Source organism: Euleptes europaea, chromosome 17 (genome assembly GCF_029931775.1).
Source record: "Euleptes europaea isolate rEulEur1 chromosome 17, rEulEur1.hap1, whole genome shotgun sequence".
Classification (NCBI taxonomy): domain Eukaryota; kingdom Metazoa; phylum Chordata; class Lepidosauria; order Squamata; family Sphaerodactylidae; genus Euleptes; species Euleptes europaea.
In genome coordinates this window covers 24,868,341-24,888,582 of record NC_079328.1, presented here as the reverse complement: position 1 = coordinate 24,888,582, position 20,242 = coordinate 24,868,341, and the positions used below count along the sequence as shown (strand labels likewise).

The 20,242-nt window shown below is 49.0% G+C and overlaps 1 protein-coding gene across 2 annotated transcripts; it reads right to left on the bottom strand.

Moving 5' to 3' along the window:
• Positions 1-1,409: 1,409 nt before the first annotated feature.
• LOC130489063 (fibulin-7-like) lies at positions 1,410-13,683 on the bottom strand. Of its 2 annotated transcripts, XM_056862768.1 has the most exons (8): positions 13,615-13,683; positions 12,166-12,322; positions 11,365-11,535; positions 10,929-11,054; positions 7,051-7,173; positions 5,460-5,597; positions 4,142-4,280; positions 1,410-1,770 (listed from the first exon to the last, which is right to left on the bottom strand). In XM_056862768.1, exons 1-8 carry the CDS (start codon positions 13,678-13,680, stop codon positions 1,410-1,412), a joined length of 1,281 nt encoding a protein of 426 aa, XP_056718746.1. In that variant the 5' UTR covers positions 13,681-13,683. The 2 variants fall into 2 exon arrangements, with proteins under 2 accessions (XP_056718746.1, XP_056718745.1); XM_056862767.1 differs by lacking the exon at positions 10,929-11,054.
• Between the last annotated feature and the right edge of the window lie 6,559 nt (positions 13,684-20,242).

Here is a 20,242-nt window from a genome sequence, read left to right as displayed (position 1 = left end):
CCCTCGTTCCCCTGGGGTGGGATGTTTGGAAACTGGGTGGTAGGGTCCTTCCCCCTCACTTGACCCCCTAGAACTGGTCATCCTCTTCGTTCTTTTGCCTTTCAATAATTTTTAAATAACATTAATAAATGTGTTCTCAGGCTGAACATTTTTACATGTAATTTACTAGTCAAAAACGTCTCCATGCAAGATGCTAGTCAAAAAGTTGCTTAAAAAGAAACAGCTGGTATCGATACAGCAAAAAAGATTATTATTTTTAACAATTTGTTACATTTTCCATGTCCTACATCTTGAATCATTGCAAAGCCCGCTGGGATGAAATCAGAGCCTCGAGCTTGTGTCCCCTTACTGGTGCGCTTGTACCCTATTTCTCTGCCTAGAAAAGAGCCAGAATAATCCAGCTCTTCAAAGCTTACTGCTGCAGGGAGGAGGAAAAAGAGATGCATCCGTTCCAGACGTGACACATGCCTGTTATATATTCCACGGGTGCATCGTGGCTTGAAGCTAGCTACCAACTTCCTGAGTTGCCTTCCAATGTTCTCTAGGCCGCCTACATGAAGTGTTAGGAATGGTCATGGGGAGGAACCAGGAATGCAGGTCTTTGTGACGTTGAGAAGCTCAGAACGAGGCCCGCATCATGCAAAGATGGCGGCTCCGTCGCTGGCCCCTTTGCAAGAGGTCTCTTCGCAACACATCTCTCCCTCACAGCCCACCTTTCTTACATCAGAAAGATTTATGTGCTGGTGCCTTTGGTATTTATTTGATTATGCCATTTTTTAAGCCAGCAGAGTGGTAGATGGGGAATCAACCAGAAATGACCTCTCTGCTGCTGTCTAGGCCCAGGGCTCTTTGCTAGATTTATTTATTTATCATAATAAAATATCCTACCCTGCCTTTCCTCTGGGCTCAAGGTTTCAACCGGAGGCATGCTTCTCTCTGTGTTAAAAGAATATAGGTCCTTTCTCAGTCAGCTCCCAGAACGATTGGCAGGCGTCTTCTTCAAAGCTGCAAGGAAGCTGGTTCGTTGTGCTTCCTGCATTCCACCCTTTTCCCCAATCTGCCAGGGTTCGAAGAGAGGAACAAGCTTTCTGGGCAAGAACAAAGCTTCCAGGATCGCCCTGTAATGTCAGCTGCTACATCAGCATGTCCTCAATTTGTCCCTTAAGAAGATGGCATCTACCTAGGGGGAGAAGGATCAGTACTGTGTTGGCTTCCCCCTGCAAAGGTCATTGATTTGTGGTTCATCCAACATGAGTTTCTTCATTTTGCAAAGTATGCCTCAACCTCTCTCTCAGTAGGGTCTTGGCATGCAGTTTGGGAGTCTCTGGCCTACAGCCATATCCTTGAAAGGTCTGCAATTCCGCTGTCAATGTTCTCCCTGTCCCTGTAGTCTTCTGCAAGGCTGGGCCTCAGAATTCATACTGTGAAACAAAGACTGTGACCTTGAAGATGTGCTTCCCCAGGGGCATCTTTCGGGCAAACTCGCTCATTTCCAGCTCTGCCTCCAACGTAGTCGGCCCCACGGCTGGTCTGGTGAGCACCAGCTCCCCTGTCTGACGGTCGGCACGCTGCACCACAAGCATCCCTTGGCCGTTGCCCCCCAAGATGGCGAAGCGCAGGCTGTCTCCCACAAAGCGGCTGGTGGACATCTTGAAGAGCACACGGGGCACTGTGCGGTTAGACTGGAGAGGCAAGTAGTGGAACGAGATCGAGTTGGCGGCTCTCTGGCAGGCCTTGCTGTCCATGGGGCAAGGGCTCCGTTCACACTGCCTACAAGAAGGCAAAAAGGAAGCATCCCATCAGGGCTGGTCTAAAGGGGCCATGGCTCAGTGATAGAGCATTTGGTTAGCATACAAAAGGTCCCAGGTTCAATCCCTGGCCTCTACACTGAAAAGGATCAGGTAGTAGGTAGGGTTGTCAGGTCCCTCCTCGCAACTGGCAGGAGGTTTAGGGAGGAAGGGTTGGGGGCTGATCAGTGTCACCTATGTGATGACGTCACATCCGGTTTAAGCAGAAGTTCCAGTATTGCACTGGGGGGGGGGGAGCTCTAGCACTCGTGAAAAAACTATCGTTTTCATACAGTTTTTTCACAAGTGCTAGAGCGTCCCCCCCTCCCCAGTGCAATGCTGGAATGTCCACATAAACCGGAAGTGACGTCATTGCGTAGATGACACTGATCGCCCCCTCCCTTCCCCTGGCCTGCTTCCGCCCGCTGACTAGCTGAGAGTCGGCAGGCAGCAGAAGCAATTGGCAGTCAGTTACCCACCATAACTGGGCAATTGGGAACCCTAGCAGTAGGTGATGTGGAACTCCTTGCCCCAGGATGTGGTGATGGCTGCCAACTTGAAAGGCTTTAAGAGGGGAGTGGACATGTTCATGGAGGAGAGGGCTATCCATGGCTACAAGTCAAAATGAATACTAGCCATTATGCATACCTATTCTTTCCAGGATCAAAGGAGCATGCCTATTATATTAGGGCTGTGGAACACAGGCAGGATAATGCTGCTGCAGTCATCTTGTTTGTGGGCTTTCTGGAGGCACCTGGTTGGCCACTGCGTGAACAGACTGCTGGACTTGATGGGCCTTGGTCTGATCCAGCATGGCTTTTCTTATGTTCTTATGTCAATGACCTCCACCTGAGACCCTGGAGAGCCACTGCCAGTCTGAGTCGACCATTCTGACCTTGTTGGACTGATGATCTGATTCAGTATAAGGCGGCTTCATGTGAAGTATTTGGCCACCCCGAGGACCAGCACTTTGCAACCTATGAAGTATGCCCCTGCAGCCTCTATGCTATTGCAGGAAATTGGTGGGCTACAGCACACAAATCACAACAACTGAAGGAAACCACCTTATACTGAGGCAGATGGTCGGTCCATCAGTGCTGGTGGATGGCTGGCAACGAACAGTCCTTGGAAAAGTGGGTTTCCCAAGCCCTGCTATCAGCACTTTCAAAGAGTAATTGACTAATGTGTACAGTTCCCTGCCCCCAGGATGGAGTGAAGGCCTCAGGTTTAGTTGGTTTTGAAAGGGCGTGAGACAGATTCATGGAGGATAAGTCTGTCAATAGATATTAGCTGCAATGAGTGAACGGAGCCCCCGTGTTTCAAGGTAATATACCTCTAAATGGCAGTGTTGGGGGATGACAACAGGGAGGCGCTTTTGACCCCTCCGATGCCCTGCTTGTAGGCCTTTCAGGGCATCCAGTTGACCATTGTGTGAAAAAGGATGCTGGACTAGATGGCTGGATCCTGGGCAGCTTTTCTTAATATAGGCAAGAAAAGAGTTAACCTGCCCCATCCCCTGCTTCTTGGCTCTGAATTCTCACCTCCCAAAGCTGCTTTGCTTAAAAACAAAAAAAAAGGCGGAGGAGCACAATGGCACATTGTAGTGCATGATATGTAATATGCCCTTCAGGCCCTGGACCAAACTAGGCAGGAAGCTGGAAGTCCGTGCCTGGAATTCCAGATGCATGATTTGGCCCTAAAAGCCACGACAGGAAGCCCAATCTGGATCAGAAGACATAGACAACCTCTCCCTCCTACATTTTGTTTTCCTGATGTCTGCCGGGGCTTACGTCACCCTCTGACAGTTTCTCCTTTGGAGGAGGAAGAGTTAAACCACACTTCCTAGCACGGGGGCCCTAATCCAGATCCGACCCTCAACTTTGTTCCTGCTTTTGAAAACCCCTCAGAACAAGTGGGCTGGCCACAGCTATAAATATCTTCACAAATGACCACAGGGCAAGGTAACACCCCAACAGAAGGATAAGGACCTTCTGCTTTTGAATAGCACCAGTGGCTGTGAATAGAGCCATGGGTTGGGTCCCATGGATCCTTTGGGTTAGCAAAGGCACATTCCTTTGGTGGAAAGAGTCTTTCCCTTGGCGCAGGAGGCTCTCTTACACTGGGGGAAAGCTCCTTCTGCTGGAGGGGAATACTGCCTCTGTGGAGCAGATCCATGGAAAGCAGCCCAAACGACTCTGCCCCAAAAACCTCCCACCGGTGGCAAAGAGAGACCTGGCAACCCTACTGCGCGGGGTTATATTTTGGGTTGGCTAGGAAGCCTTGGAGGTAACCCTCTCCAGTCCTACCGGGCGCTGGGCGAGAACTCTGAAGGGAAGGCTGATGTGTGCACTTACGCAGCAGAGGTTTTGACGTAGCTGGTGTTGAGCTGGGGCTTGGGGCACTCAGGCTGCACGCACCGGAACCCTCCGAAAACGTTGACGCACGTCTGCCCCCGGCTGCAGTTGTGCTGGTTCTCGGCACACTCGTCCACATCTTGTGAAGAAAACAGGGAGAGTCTCTGTTGCTGTGTGGAGTTCCGAGTTTGACAGGCCGTCCCTGAAGATGGGCAGTATGTACCAACCTTCCCTGGGAAACTGGCATCCTGTAAACAGCTATTGTGGGACTGACTCTGCCACTTTATGTTGACTAACAGTCGAGGAAATGTACGTGTTGCCTGACAATGGGCACATAGCCTGGAAATTGGGGCTGCACCATGCACACTCCTGCATTCTTCTTTGCAGGGCCCTGGCTGCAGTGTGCGATGTGCGCGCGTGCCTTGCGCAGCACGCGTGCACACCCTGCACGACGTGCCTACGTAACTTCCGGGTTTATCTGGAAGCGACGCGGACGCTCTAGCGATCTCTGCCAAAACTCTATGGATTCCATGCATTGCCCTCCAACTCTCAGCTGGATTGGCGGGATTGGTGGGATTTTACCCGCCACCACCGGGCACTTGGCAACCCTAATTACTATATGGAAGATTTAATAAAGTTCCATATCTGGATAGGGTCTGCCCATGTGGGGAGGGCGGCATAGAAACCGTTTCACATATCCTCCTCAAGCGTCCACTGTACGTTAGGGGCCGATCTAATCTCATAGACCCGTTACTTGCTGATAGGGAATGGTTACCTACCAAATCTAAGGTGTCCCACCTTATGACCACGCAGGATCCAATAGTTATGTGACTCAGTGGCAAGGTTTTTTCCACTCGTAATTAGAGAACCCGACTGTTACTCTGCACCATATAATGGTTAAGTCAGGATCGAATAACCAAGTAACCAATTTAGTGGGATTTGTATGTTCTTACAAAAATGATTTTATCATATGATATCTGCATGCCCTTTATATCATGATTTTACTGTAAACCTCACTACGATTTCCCTTTTAATGCCAATAAAGGCATTCGTATTCGTAAACCCTGTCCAAGGCTTGGGCAGCTGGCTTCCAGCGACAGCTCCTCACGTGGGACAAGGGCCACTCCTTGCTTGGCCCTAGCAGGGGGGGCTGGTGGTGGCCCCCACAGGGGGCAGCCGTGATTCTGGGGCCCCATCTTGGACTTCTGCCCAGGTTCCCAGAACCACGAAGACCGCCCCTGCCCCAAGAACACTCAATTCAGGCAACACTTTCCAACCACCGACCTCTCCTAGCCCCACCACCGCTGCCAATACCCACCACCGCATGTGCTCTTGTCAGCCTGGAGCCGGTAGCCCTCTGGGCAAGTGCATCGGTAAGAGCCGGGCACGTTCACACATTCGTGGAGGCAGATGCGGGTGAGGCGGCTGGATTGGAAGAGCTGACACTCGTCCACGTCTAGAAGGGAAAAGGAAGTTGCCCAGCAGGCACCGGATGTAGAGGGAGCTCCTGGACCTGCCGTACTGGTGCTCCTCTGGGAGGGGGTGTCTCTGTGCGCAGAGCAACACCTTGTCCTCTCAGGGCCTGTCGGTAGTACAAGCCCCCTCCCCACCACATGAATCCCCCCCATCATAGCGGCATACACCTTTCTAGTGCAGAATAAACAAGAGGTACTCATGAAGAGCAAGGCAGGAGACTACTTTCCACTGAAGACATTGAAACTCATACAGAAGATAAAACATCCAGGTATGGGAGGTGCCCCCTCCTTTGTCTGATTCTTATCTCTAACTTTATGGCCATTTATGCTTGGTAATTAGCAGTGCGTTCCAGGCTGAAGTGCCCCGCATATTTTTAAAAGTTTTTCATGCTGAACCATCATTCAGAAAGTGACTGTGAAGCCGGCGCATATCTGCTTCGCATTTCTTATGAGCCTCTTTAACACGACCTTTTGTGTTTGCTCTGCCCCTGGCTGGAAGAATCCCCTCAAGGAAGCATGCAAAATCACAGCCACACCTTAGCTATGCTAACGGAGATTGCTAATGGCTATGGGAACGAATGAGCAGGCGAGTGTGGGGGGGTGGAATTTCTCCTTTTGCATCGGGACCGTGAATAGGCATTCTAAAAGTCGCATTTAAAAAAAGCTTTGAGCGAGCATCAAAATTGACCCTGCATAAATGGCCTATCCAGTTGTTTGGCCTTACAAGGCAAGTGGGAGCCAAGCGGTGGCCAGGTGCCAAGGAAACTGCCTGGGACCCAAGAACAGAGTCATGTGCCTTATAAAAGTGAAGGTCGCTGCCCTATGGCCATCTGCATTCTGTGAGCCACATAAAGTATATTAGGTTAAGCACATTGGCATACACCTTTTAATTTTGCATTTCCCTTCAGCCCCAATTTTTCCACCTTCTGGTTTGCTTGCTATGCAGAGGGCCAAGGAATTCTGCAAGGCACTGAAGCTCCTCCCCCAGCCATTACCCACCTTGGATCATTTGTTTGTGGCCCTAAGGGATAGAAACTTGTTAGGTCTTTTTATTTTATTTTTTAAAACTAAACACTGAGCTTCTCAGGAAGCTGAATTCTGTGTCCAAACCAATCAGCATTTTCTGCATCTTGGGGAATCAGTGTTTGCACACCACTTTGCTCTTTTGCCGGTGCTGCAAGCATCCTGACAGGTCCTTCTTGGGCAAAATGTCCTCCAGGGTCAGCCCAATCTGGGACCTACTTGCTGTGGCTTTCTCTCCAGAAACCAGGTTCTTGCCGCCAAGCAACTGAGCCACACGGCTCTCCTTTCCTTTGCCCTGAAAGATGCCCCACCCCGGGGTATGCTGATGCTGGCCCTGACTCAAACTCTGGGGAGTGCAAGACACCAGAATGACACTGGGATCCTCCCCATTCGCGCCCTTTCCCTCCTTACCTTGGCAAATGCCTCCTGCCCGCATTTGGAAGCCCGTGTCACAGCTGCACTGGCGTGAGCCCAGAGGGTTGTCGGCACAGCGGGGCTGGCGGCTAAAGGACGAGTTACTCATCGTTACCCAATCTGCAGGCAAGAGGCAACCATAAGTTCATGCTGGAGCCAGCGTGGTGTAGTGATTAGGAGCGGTGGTTTGGAGCGGTGGACTCTGATCTGGAGAACCGGGTTTGATTCCCCCACTCCTCCACACAAGCAGTGGGTGCTAATCTGGTGAACCGGATTTGTTTCCCCACTCCTCCACACGAAGCCAGCTGGGTGACCTTGGGCTAGTCACAGCTCTCTTAGAGCTCTCTCAGTCCCACCTACCTCACAGGGTGTCTGTTGTGGGGAAGGGAAGGGGATTGTAAGCCGGTTTGATTCTTCCTTAAGTGGTAGAGAAAGTCAGCATATAAAAACCAATTCTTCTTCTTCCATCAAGACTGTACTCTTTGTAAATAAGACCTTCCTTTTGGCTTTCATATTTCTAGTTTTGTCCTCTGGTTATGGTCAACACAAAACTGCCTCCCCAAGCAAGACCGCCTGTCATGAAGCCTGCTAGGCTAAGATGGCTTCTGCATGGTGAGGATTCTCTGTTTTGCATTCATAAGAAGAGCCCTGCTGGATCAAGCCAGTGGTCTATGTGGTTCAGCATTCTGATCCACAGAATGGCCAACCAGTTGCCCTGCAGGACCAACAAATGGAGCATAGAGGCCAAGGCCTCTCCCTGATGTAGCCTGGTATTCACTGGTTTACTGCATCTGGGTAGAAAGGTTCCCTTTAGTCACTAGGGCTAATAGCCATTGAATGGACCTCTCCTCTATCAATCTCTCTAACTCTTTTTAAAGTCGTCTGTGCTTGTGGCTATTGCTTCCTCCACTGGCAGTGAATTCCACAATTACTCATTGAGTAAGTAAGGCTTTCCTTTTGTCTGCTCTGAATCTATTACCTATCCATCACCTTCACTGGGTGCCCACGGGAGAGGCAGAAAAAGCTCCCTCGATACACTTTTCTCCACCTCATGCATAATTCTCTAAACCATGTCTCTGTTTAACCATCTTTTTTCTAAACTGAAAACGCTCAGGCGCTCCAGCCTTTCCTTGTAGGAAAGGTGTTCTAACCCCCTAATCATCTTGGTTGCTCTACTTAGTACTTTTTCCAGCTCTGTAACATCCTTTTTGAGATTCAGCAACCAGAATTGCACGCAAATGAAGCTGCACCATAGCTTTATACAAAGGAATTACAATATTTTCCTAAGACTTCTGAGGATGGAGTTCTCCTTTTTCTTCACTGCCACACAATGGGTTGACATCTCATTAGACTTTCTACTATGATCTACCTTATGATCACTGTTAATTGTGCAGTTAGTCACTTACTCAGTCGACTTTAATTTTTTAAAGGGTCAGTTCTGCTAACATGTAAATACACATCTGGTTGCCTAGTTATCAGAGTCTGTTTTTAAGGTGGGAAGTGAAAGAATCCCTCCAGGTTTTTTTTTAAGTGCAGTAGGGCTTCCGGGAAATGGAACTTTGGCCCAGAGTGAATTGGGGAAAAGGTGTCAAGCAGATGGTCTCTTTGGAGGAGTTTGTGTGTTGAACAGTGAAGTCACTAGGGCATCTCTGAGGTTTTTTACGCATGGCTGTTTCAGTTGCTGTCACCCCTCCGACGACTTCAGGTCTTTGTTTTGATTATGCATGCCATTTCCAACCGTCAAAGGTCGCCTCGCTCTTCCCGGTGTGTCCCCACATTTTGCCCACGTTTTCAAATCGGAGATAAAATAGGTCCCTCAAAACATGGGCAAAACGTGGGGAGAGCGAGGCGACCTCTGACGATCGGAAAAGGCATGCATAATCACAACAAAGACCCAAAAGTCATCAGAGGGGTGACAGAAGGTGAAACAGCCGTACATAAAAGACCTGATTCTCATCTGACCTCTAGTAGTAACTGTAGATATGTACACTTAGTTTAGTGAGGGAACTGAGACTGGGAAAAAGGAGGTCTAGTAACTTAAGATCTCAACCCATCTGAAATTTCCCTCATCAGTAGGCTTGCTAGGCCCCGTAGCTCCACCGGTGGGAGCTTTCTGGGGCCGTGGCTGTAGCGTGCGATTTGCATGCGCGCCTGGCGCAATGTGCGCACGCACCCCACGTAACACGCCCACGTCACTTCCGGGTTTACTCGGAAGCGACGTGGACGCTCTAGAGATCTCGGGCAAAACTCTATGGTTTCCATAGGGTTGCCAAGTGCCCGGTGGTGGCGGGTAAAATGGCCGGCGAGCACTGCGGGCACACGCATCACTTTCGGGTAAACTCGAAAGTGATGCGGACGCTCTGGGAATTTTGGAGAAAACTCGATGGTTTTCAAAATGGTTTCCAAAATGGTTTCTCCAAATTTCTCCAAAATTCCCTTTTGAGTTTACCCGAAAGTGATGTGTGTGCCCGCAGTGTTCGCCGGCCATTTTAAACCGCCCCCACCGGGCACTTGGCAACCCTACTCATCACGTGTAACTGAATACCTGTGGCCTCTTCTAGGGGCAATGTGGGAGGTTTTAGGCATGATAATCTTGGGCTGATTCTTAAGGCACCAGCCCCTTATAAACCTGGCACCCCCAAGCCAATGTTTCTGGAGAACAAATGTTTCTATATATCCAGTGAGAACCACAAACAGAAGGGGTCTTGTGGAATGGGACTGTCCTGTCGCCACATCCCATTGTAACCCACTGTTCCCCTGAAGCTCCCCCGTCCCTTGATTTCAGGGGACTCCTATAAACACCACAAAGTGGTGGTCAATGGGGGGAAACAGCAGAAATCACCCCCCATGGCAGAAAACGGATGATGAATGTACAGCTGTTGTGTCCAAGATCACCAGGGGCCTATTGAGTGTCCCATGAGCTGAAGTGAGTAGAATATAGGCAAATGGAACTGCCCTAACTATTGGGTGACAAGGACATTTCTTCTCGGACTAAATTTGGTTGCTTCGAATCCAGGACTCCTGTTAGTCTTCTTTTGGTCCACCATTTTCTTTCTGTTTTGTTGGTTGCTAGAAAGTGGTCGTGTTACCAACTAATGAATCTAGTGCAGGACAGGAGGGCGAAGAAACAAAGCACCCAACTACATCTTATACTCCCTAAGGGAGAGCAGCCCTGTCAGTTCTGAGCTCTGTTCCCACAGATATAAGAGCTGTCCCAAACTCTGAAAGCTCTCCTGCCAGAAAAAGTGGGAGGAAAGCAACTCTTCTGGCTCTCTTCTTCCATTTGGAGTTTGGTTGTGTTTCTCTCACTCCCTCCTAATTCCTCACTCCCCATCCCAGTTCATAGGGAAAACTAGCCACCAAGGAGCTCAGTGTGAGATGAGACTTTCCCCACCACCCTGAAAAACCGATCACAGGTGCTTAAGACTTAACAGGAATAAATACACATGTGGTGGAACTGCAGTAGAGCTCAAACATATTGGACTGAAATCATATCCAGTGGCCTGGAAATTGTTATTCCAGTAAGACCGGAAACAATTTTATTAAATTCTCTTCCAGATAAACCAACGGATATACGAGTTACGTTTTCCCGTATACTAACGGTTGCTAGAACAAATCTTGCGAGATATTGGAAAAGCAACAAATTCCCTGATTTAAATAATTGGTTCGATAAGGTTAAAGAAACCTATGCTTTAATTAAGTTGACGTATTATAATAATGACAAAAATATGGAAGAACTGGATGCTCGCTGGAATGTAACAATTTCAAAGATGGAAAAAACACATGCGTAAATCGCAGAGAAGGAGTGATGTAATAATCACGTGGATTTTAGATAAATAGAGCATTGATTATTTTTAAATTTAAAAAAGACTTACAGGAATAAACTGGAGTTTGGCAGGTAGCACCTGACCATCCGCTGGGACACAAGCAGCTATAGCGGTGCGTGCCATCCACACAGGTCCCACCATTGGCACAGGGGTTGCTGGCACAATCATTGATGCCTGTGTTGGGAAGAGAAGTAGGGAGTCTCATCAGAAATGAGGGCCAATGATTCTTTGATGCCCGAATTTGGCCCCTTAAGGAGAAATACCCCCCACTGCAATCTGGATAGTAACCATCCCCTAGACAACTCCCCTCTATTATTTTCGGCTAACCAGGAGGTTTGAGGTTCTCCTTTCAAATATCTTTGCTGGGTTCTTCTCCCAGATCTGCATTCCATGCGAGCAGAAATGGAGGCTGCTAGGTGGATTGCTGGCACCTAGCACACCATGAACCTCAAAACATCCCCCAAACAAACCACAGGGCACATACTTTTGCACAAAGTTTGCTGTCCACTCCACGTGCCGTTATCCAGGCATGTTCGTGTCTCAGATCCCACCAGGAGGAAGCCAGGGTCACACAGGAAGTGCACATCATGACCCATGACTGTTTTCTTGCCCAGCCTCCGGCCATTTAGGGGCACTGGCAACAGAGTACAGCTGTCTGTGGCATAAGAACAGCAGAAAGGACAGGTGAGGAAGAGGAGAAGAAGAAGAGGAGTAGGAGTAGGAGTTGGTTTTTATATGCCGACTTTCTCTACCACTTAAGCAGAATCAAACCGGCTTACAATCACCTTTCCCTTCCCCTCCCCACAACAGACACCCTGTGAGGTAGGTGAGGCTGAGAGAGCGTGACTTGCCCAAGGTCACCCAGCTGGATTCTTGGGCCAGTGTGGTGTAGTGGCAGCATTAGACATGGGTTAATAGCTTAGCCTAACCTACCTTATAGGAGCAAGATTTGAACCCAGTAGCACTTTAAAGACCTACAAGATTTCCAGGGTGCGAGCTTGTGAGAGTCAAAGGCTTTGTCAGATAAGTTGCTGCTGGACTTGACACTTGCTCTTCTACTGCAGACCAACACAAATACCGACTTGAAACTACCTTACAGGGAAGTTATGATGATAAAATGGGCGGAAGGCCTATGCATGTCAGCCTGAACTCCTTGGAACTCAAGAGTGGCAGTCAGAGAATCTGCACTCCCTCCCAGAACAACCCGATTTGCTCTGTTCCTGGGTCAACCCTTCACACCAGCCAGGGTCTGCTGTTGCTAGCCTCTGGCTGCCGGCCCTTTTACCGTTGCGCTTGGCCACCTGCTTCTGGATGTTGCCTTGCAGAATGGTCAGTTGCTTCTTGAGGTTGCGCATGTTCTGCATCTGGGAAGCCTCATGGGAGGAGAGCAGCTTCTGCATCTGCTTGATGGTGTTGGCCACTTGCTGCTTGCTGAGGCAGCCCTGGAGGACAAGAAATCCCCAACGGAGTAGGAAAGGAAATTAAGGGACAGCCCACAACCCCACAAATGACTCACAAAGACCATGCAGGGGGTTGGACTAGATGACCCTGGTGTGTGTGTGTTAAGTGCCGTCAAGGTAACAGAGATCAGTTCACCTGGAGAAAATGGACACTTCGCCATTGGACTCTATGGCATTGAAGTCCCTTCCCTCTCCAAACCCCACCCTTCTCAGGCTCCACCTCCAAAATATCCAGGTATTTCCCAACCCCGGAGCTGGCAACCCTAGGTGGACGCCATGCCACAATACCCTGCTGAGCTCCTTCCCTTTCCCAAACTCCCCCCTTCTCTGGCTCCAACCCCAAATTTCCAGGAATTTCCCAAACTGGAGCTGGCAACACTAACCAGAGGGGAAGTGGAATGGGAGAGATGAATAAGAGGTTTTTTTTAAAAAAAATAGAGAGCAGAAGGCTCCTTGGGGAGGGGGACTCTGAATCCCCTTGAAAGAAGGTTAGGTTTGAAGGACAGTGGATACAATTGGGGCCTCTGATGCCTGAAGTAACTTTGGCCCCAGGGCAAAAAATAGTCTTAGTCCTCCTCTTGCGGCCCCCCCCCAACTGTGTCAATAGAGAACATACTGCCTTTAAGTACATAGAATAGCAATATGATAATTCACATATTATATAGTTTAAAATGTGTATTTAACAGTAAAGTAATTACCGGTAATATCAACAAATGATGATTCACTAGGCAAATAGGTTTCTTATTAGAATCTCCGCTACCCTGATCGTCGAAGGTGAAAGATCAGGTGAGTGCAACTTTATTTCTGTACTAAACTTAGGCTATATGAAACAATGAGTCCCCCCCCCTTGCACCTCTAGCCTGCGGAGAGAAAATGTTAAGAAACGTGGCAACCTCTCCTTAATCCACCTGGCATCTTCCTCTCTCCCACCAGCTTGTATTAAGTAGGTTTGCCAATCTCCAGGCACTAGCTGGAGATCTCCTGCTATTACAACTGATCTCCAGCCGATAAGAGTTCAGTTCACCTGGAGAAAATGGCCACTTTGGCAATTGGACTCTATGGCATTGAAGTCCCTCTCCTCTCCAAACCCCACCCTCCTCAGGCTATGCCCCCAAAATCTCCAGGTAGTTCCCAGCCCAAAGCTGGCAACCCTAGTATTCAGTCTCCACTCAATCTCATCAGGCCTCACCCCCTGACCTAAAGACCCTGCTTATTAACTTTATGGTGCCTCCCCCTGAATTTCAGGGTCTGGTAACCCAACTCCCCAATCTTACCTGAGTGCTGCTCCAGGCCAGGTGTAGGATGCCCAGGACCACCAGGGCCAGTATTTTAGGGAACATTTTGGGCTCTAGGCAGGAAGATGGGAAATGGTTTCTCTGCACGGCTTTCCTCAGACAGCTTTGCTCAGGAAAGAGAGAAGCGAGAGGCAGTTACACCAGGAGAGCAATCCAGCTCCAGGTGGGGAATTACAACTATCTTCAGACTACTGAGATCAGTTCCCCTGGGGAAAAAAAATGGCTGCTTTGGAAGGTGCGCTCCATGACATTATACCTCACCCTCCCTGGGCTCCACCCCAAAATCTCCAGGTGTTGGCAACTCTAGGTATGGGGGACAAGCCCACTCAAATACAAATTCAATTTATTTGCCATCAAAGACAGCAACATCTGATGTAATAGTATCTGATTGTTTTACACAATTGGTATTATAACAATAAAATGGTAAATCCTAATCTAAAGACATGGATATTGAGCACTACTCCAACATTACAGAAAGCCTACTCAAACAATCGGTAGCCCTCCCTAAAAGCTGACACCCTGCACCAACCTACCAGTAGTGGCTGGAGATCTCCTGCTATTACAACTGATCTCCAGCCAACAGAGATCAGTTCCCCTGGAGAAAATGGCCGCTTTGGCAATTGGACTCTATGGCATCAAGGTCCCTCCCCTCCCCAAACCCCACCCTCCTCAGGCTGCACCCTCAAAATCTCCAGTTATTTCCCGACCTGTAGCGGGCAGCCCTAGTGCATCTACTCCTGGGGTTGCCAGCCTTTTCTTTAATAAAAACTACTTCTGCGCAATTTATTGTTTTTTTAATGCATATTTCCCTTTCCATAATGTCCAAATCAGTTTACAAAATATAAATGTACACATGTAAGTAAACATATGAATTATGTTTGAAACACATGAATATGAAACATATGAATGCATCAAGTTAAATATGCAACAACGTCACTTCCAGCTGCCAGAGGCTTTCATTCGTTATTTCTGCTAAAATATCCTGAATTAATCCCCACTCTGCCCCCGCATATTATCAAGTTTTTGTTCTGTCCTAGAAACAGAACAAGGAAAAGCTCCAGAAATGAAGCTATCAGCTAAGTAGCAAGGGGAAAAAATCCTATGAAATAAAACCTTTGAGCAGATCCTTTCGTGATCTTTTCCTGGGTCTTTTAAGAGATGCCCAATCTTCTCTGTTGCAGCTGGGGAGCTACGGGTAGCTCACGAGTGGTCTGTTGGAGACCCCTGCTCCACACTCTGCATGAGTGTTGCCAACTGATCAAGCAATGAACGGCCACATCCTGCTCCCGCACCTTAGCAGCAGCTTGATGTGCTGAGATCAAGGAGTGAGATTTTTCATGCGTGGAGATGGGCGCGATCACCCGTTTTTGTCAAAAGCTCAAGCCAATGTTATAACGGCACAGGGACAGCAGCAACTTGACAAGTTGGCAACCCTGCTGTCAACTTGAACGAATCAGGGAGTTTGAGGTGGGTGCTGAGAGTTGCCCCCCCTCCCCAATGCCAGTTTCCATGTTTTCTTGGGGATGAGAAATCACTTTTAAGGCCCAGAAGCCCAGAAAAGGGCCAGAGAAAACTGCCTGCTTTGGTGGAATTAAACCAGTCACATGGAACACATGAAGCTGCCTTATTCTGAATCAGACCCTGGGTCCATCAAAATCAGTATTGTCTACTCATACCGGCAGCAGCTCTCCAGGGTCTCAGGTAAAGGTCTTTCACATCACCTACTTGCCTAGTCCCTTTAACTGGAGATGCCAGGGATTGAACCTGGAACCTCCTGCATGCCAAGCAGATGCTCTACCACTGAGCCACGGCCCCTCCCCCCGAAAACACATGAAGCTGCCTTATACTGAATCAGACCCATAGTCCATCAAAGTCAGTACTATCTACTCAGACTGGCAGCTCTCCAGGGTCTCAGGCTGAGGTCTTTCACATCACCACCTTGCCTGCTCCCTTTAACTAGAGGTGCCAGGGATTGAACTTGGGACCTTTGCTTGCCAAGCAGATGTTCTACAAACTGAGTCACAGCCCCTCCCCAGTTAGGTTTGTCCCCAGTGACAAACCTAAACATCGGCAACATTTACATCACAGCTCACTTTGAATTCTGGTTCCCCCCCCCCCCTCCAAGGGTGCTGCTTTGGAAATCTTTCAGAAGGCATTAAAATTTCCATCTGGCTCGTGTTTGAGCTGGGGAGGATGAAAGGCTCTGGGGTCCCACCAGCTATCCTGGAGGAATGGCTTTGCCCCCTTCCCTTTTGCACAGAGGCACCCTCACCCTGATTTGAATCTCAGTATGGGCTGGGACCCTTGGAAGCATGCAGGGAGGGGGATGCTGCCTTGGCTGGCTGGGAGAACAGCTGCCGTCCCTGTCCCTCCTGGTGATCCCACAGTGCAACCCAAAAGAGAATCAGTGCACAGACCTGGTTGGCGAAGGGCTTCTCTGGCTCACCCCGAACGGTGTGGCGGTGGCTCGCCTGGCCCGGCACTCTCCTTCAGGGGGAAAGGGCAGGCCAGAAAGGCAGCCGTCTCCCTCCCTCCCTCGCAGTCCCTTCCCCTCCCCCATCTGAGTCGCTTGCTGGGATTTTTATCCTTCCAGAATGTGAGTGTTTGTTGTTTTTCCCCCCCGGCCGAGGCGGAGCGAGAGCGGTGCGGCCAGTGGCAGGAAACGTTTGCCTTGGCACAAGCGCCGAGGGCACGCTGCAGGCCTTTCCCTGGCCTGGTTTCTTCTCCAGCTGTATGCAAAACCCCTTTCAGGGACTGCCACGTGCCCAGCAGATGCCAGGAGATGCCTCTCTGCAGGATGCATGGAGAGCACAGAGGGGACTGCCCTTCTCCGGGACCTCCTCATTAATATGTCCCACATGAATTCATGAACCTTTGTTATACCAAAGCAGATCATTGGTCTATCAAGGTCGGAATTGTCTGCTCTGGCTGGCAGCAGCTCCTCGAGTTCTGAAGCAGAGACCCACTACCTGATCCTTTTCCAAAGCAGATGCTCTGCTACTGAGCCACGGCCCCTTGTTTAAGTTGCTGAGTCTATCAACTCCAGTATTGTCTACTCTGACCAGAAGAGGCTCTCCAGGGTCTCAGGCAGTGATCTTTTGCATCATCTCCTACCTGATCCTTTTAAATAGAGATGCTGGGGATCGAACCTGGAATCTTCGGCATTCAAAGCAGATGCTCTGCCACTGAGCCATGCTCCCTCATTGAGGGGATAGGGCCTAAGCATTCTGGATAGCACTAAAGCATCAGACCAGGAGTGGGGGACCCTATTGTGCAGAGGTACCCATGGCCATTTCATTCAATTGACAGAGGTAAACCCGGCTTTGCCATGGTGCAAACACTCAACAGAAAGCTGCAGCTGGTTAGGATTTCCCTGTAGATCGTGTCTACCCAGCACACTGATAAGTGTTTGCAAATTCTTATTTTTTTAGGTGTATACCCAAATCACATTGTGTACGCATAAAATGTATGAAACCAGCTCCTTTTTCCAATTTTGTTATGCAGGGATTTGAATAAGAAGTTCCAAAGCAAAACTGAAGCATGCAACCTTCCCCCCTCCCAAGAAATATAGCCATCAGTTCATTTCACCAACAGGGTGAGAAACAGTTCCCGATTAGGAAAACAGTGTTGGGGGAAGGTGTAAGTCCCCTCTTTCTACATGCTGCTGTGCCCATCCAAACCAGCTGTTATCTGTGCTGGGGAATTCAGACTCCAGCATGCAACTCAAAAGGCATATCTGTTTGACAATCCATGAGTCCATTAATAAGGACTTAGTATGGATTGGGCCCCAGGAAAGTCTCCACTCTCAAAATAGGGGTTATGAGTGGAAAGATCACATCAACTCAGACATATATTTAGGAGCATGGGGAAATGGGCTTCTCTGGAGTATCCCAACCCCCCTGTCTACTAAGGTGGACTGTCCCAGAAAGAAGAAACGCTGCAGAGTTCTCAGGACTGGCACCCGCCTACAACGCAGCTCAGCACAGCCCTGAGGAATGCGGCGGGGTGGTGCGTCCAAAGATCTCTCCTGCCCTCCCTTCTCTTCCGTCCTTCTGGTTTGGGAGAAACCACAACTAGAATGCTAAATTGTGTGCTTGGGAACACCCAACCAGAAATATCCTGTGAAATTATAAGGAGCTAGAGAAGTACAGGATAAATAGGCTCCTTCCAAGACAGGAAGGGAAGATCTGAATCTGCTTAAGAGATGGCTATTTTTTTTTTCTGGGATCTTTCACACAGGGATGGGTCTATGCTGGGAAGTCCCTGGTTCAGATTCCAGTTCTCAGCTTCAGAAACCGTCCCCGCTCCATTCAATACGAAGATGGTAATTCTGGCCTTCCTTATAGTGTCGTTGTAAGGATTACTACGCGTAATTCACACATTACGTTGGCTGTGGGGGTCCCCTAGGGTTGCCAGCTCCGGGTTGCCAGCTCCAGGTTGAGAAATATCTGGAGATTTTGAAGGTGGAGCTGAAGGGTGGGGTTTGGGGAGGGAAAGGACTTCACACGTGTAATGCAAAGTCCTTGTACTGTACCCCAAGAAACACAAGGACTTCCAAAGTGGTCGTTTTCTCCAGGTGAACTGGTTAAATTGTGGAACTCCCTGCCCCAGGATGTGGTGATGGCTGCCAACTTGGAAGGCTTTAAGAGGGGAGTGGACATGTTCATGGAGGAGAGGGGTATTCATGGCTACTAGCCAAAATGGATACTAGCCAGGATGCCTACCTATTCTCTCCAGGATCAGAAGAGCATGCCTGTTATATTAGGTACTGCGGAAGACAGGCAGGATGCTGCTGCTGCAGTCATCTTGTTTGTAGGCTTCCTAGAGACACCTGGTTGGCCAGTGTGAACAGACTACTGGACTTGATGGGCCTTGGTCTGATTTAGCATGTTCTTATGTGACTTTGTAAGGTATACATGGGAGCTTTAGACATGTGTTGCAGATTCTCCTCTATTCCCATATGTGTAATGCCAGATTCAGATTGTGACACACACAGCCTTCAGGGCCCCCTCTTGGGTCATTTTCCTGACCAGAAAGGGTCCCAGGGGACACGCACATGCACACACACAATTTGGCCCCTTGGAAAGATTGCTCCTGTTTCACAGATTGGAAAGTAGTGATGCTGTGACTTCTCCAGTGCCCTGCTAACCGCCTCTAGGAGGCTGACTCATCTGCAGAGCTGGAACTGGACTTAATTGCGTGCTTAATCGTAGCTCTGCACAGTGTGAATAAAGGGGCCCCTGGGTGAGTTCAGATGAAAGATTGGGGAGAAGGGGCAAGTGTCCATGATGTCCCTTAATCCCAGGAGCATCAGTTCTTTTTACATGGCTGAGGTTGGTTTTAATACAATAAGGGTTGATCACCGAACTGAAAATATTTACATGAACTACTTCACTTTTTAAAAGAATATGGTCTTTTTGTTCAAGATGTGACAAGACGGACTAGCAGTTGACCAGTTTTCAACTTGACTTGCCCTGTGCTATGTAGACAGTCAAAAAGTATTGAAGAACAGGTGTGGGGGAATCCCACCTGCTGGCATGGCCCCCAAGCTCCCGTTATCTATTTAAAATATTTATACGTCGCCTTATCGCCTCAGCTTCAAGTAGGGTTGCCATTGGCAACTTGCCAACCTCCAGGTACTAGTTGGAGATCTCCTGCTATTACAACTGATCTCCAGCCGATAGAGATCAGTTCAGCTGGAGAAAATGGCCGCTTTGGCAATTGGACCCTATGGCATTGAAGTCCCTCCCCTCCCCAAACCCCTCCGTCCTCAGGCTCCGCCCCCAAAACCTCCCACCAGTGGCGAAGAGGAACCTGGCAACCTTAGCCTCAAGGCAGCGAAAGCTGCAAGGACGTAAAAACATCATAAGCATCCAGCAACAACCCACAAACGAAAGGCAAAATTAAATACAACACACAGTTAAAAACAGTACATAAATGAAAAGACAGCCAAATCTGCCCGAACACTTTACCCTCTGCCAAATGCCCTCATGCATATCAGGTCCTCTTTGGGCAAGGCATATATTCCTCACAGGCATATGCTTTATATGGGGTGGGGGAGGAGTGTCTATATTTTTTTCTGCAGGGTGCAAATTCCATGCTCAGATCCTGTGTGTGTAGGGCAGAATGAATGTAGACCCCTGTGCAGATGGGACCGCACGCAAGTGGATCTCAGGCAAGGGACCAGCAGGAAAGATCCCAACTCCCCCCACCGTGTATACATTTCTATGCACCACTGGAATACTTGCACAAGGTATGAGAGTCGAGAAGCTGAGTTCATGCTGCTGGCGAGGAGTCCTTGGGGACTGCCCATTAAATGTTGCATCTGTTTTCGTCCTGGCTCTTGAACGGTGGCAGTATAACACCCGCAAGCCTAGTCTTGGGAGATGCCTGAGGAATCGGCCCATCCCTTCCCGTTCCAGAATTGCTTTGGCAATGGAGGGGCTCAACAGGAGAGGCATCTGTCCTTGATGTTTCTGCCAAGTGGGTATGTGAGGTTTGCACATTGAGTTCATTTGCAAAATAAGTAGCCCATTCACAAAAGGATTTTCAGCGTTCTTGGCAGAATCTCCCAGCATATCAATTGCGTTTTCTGCTGCCGGAGTGT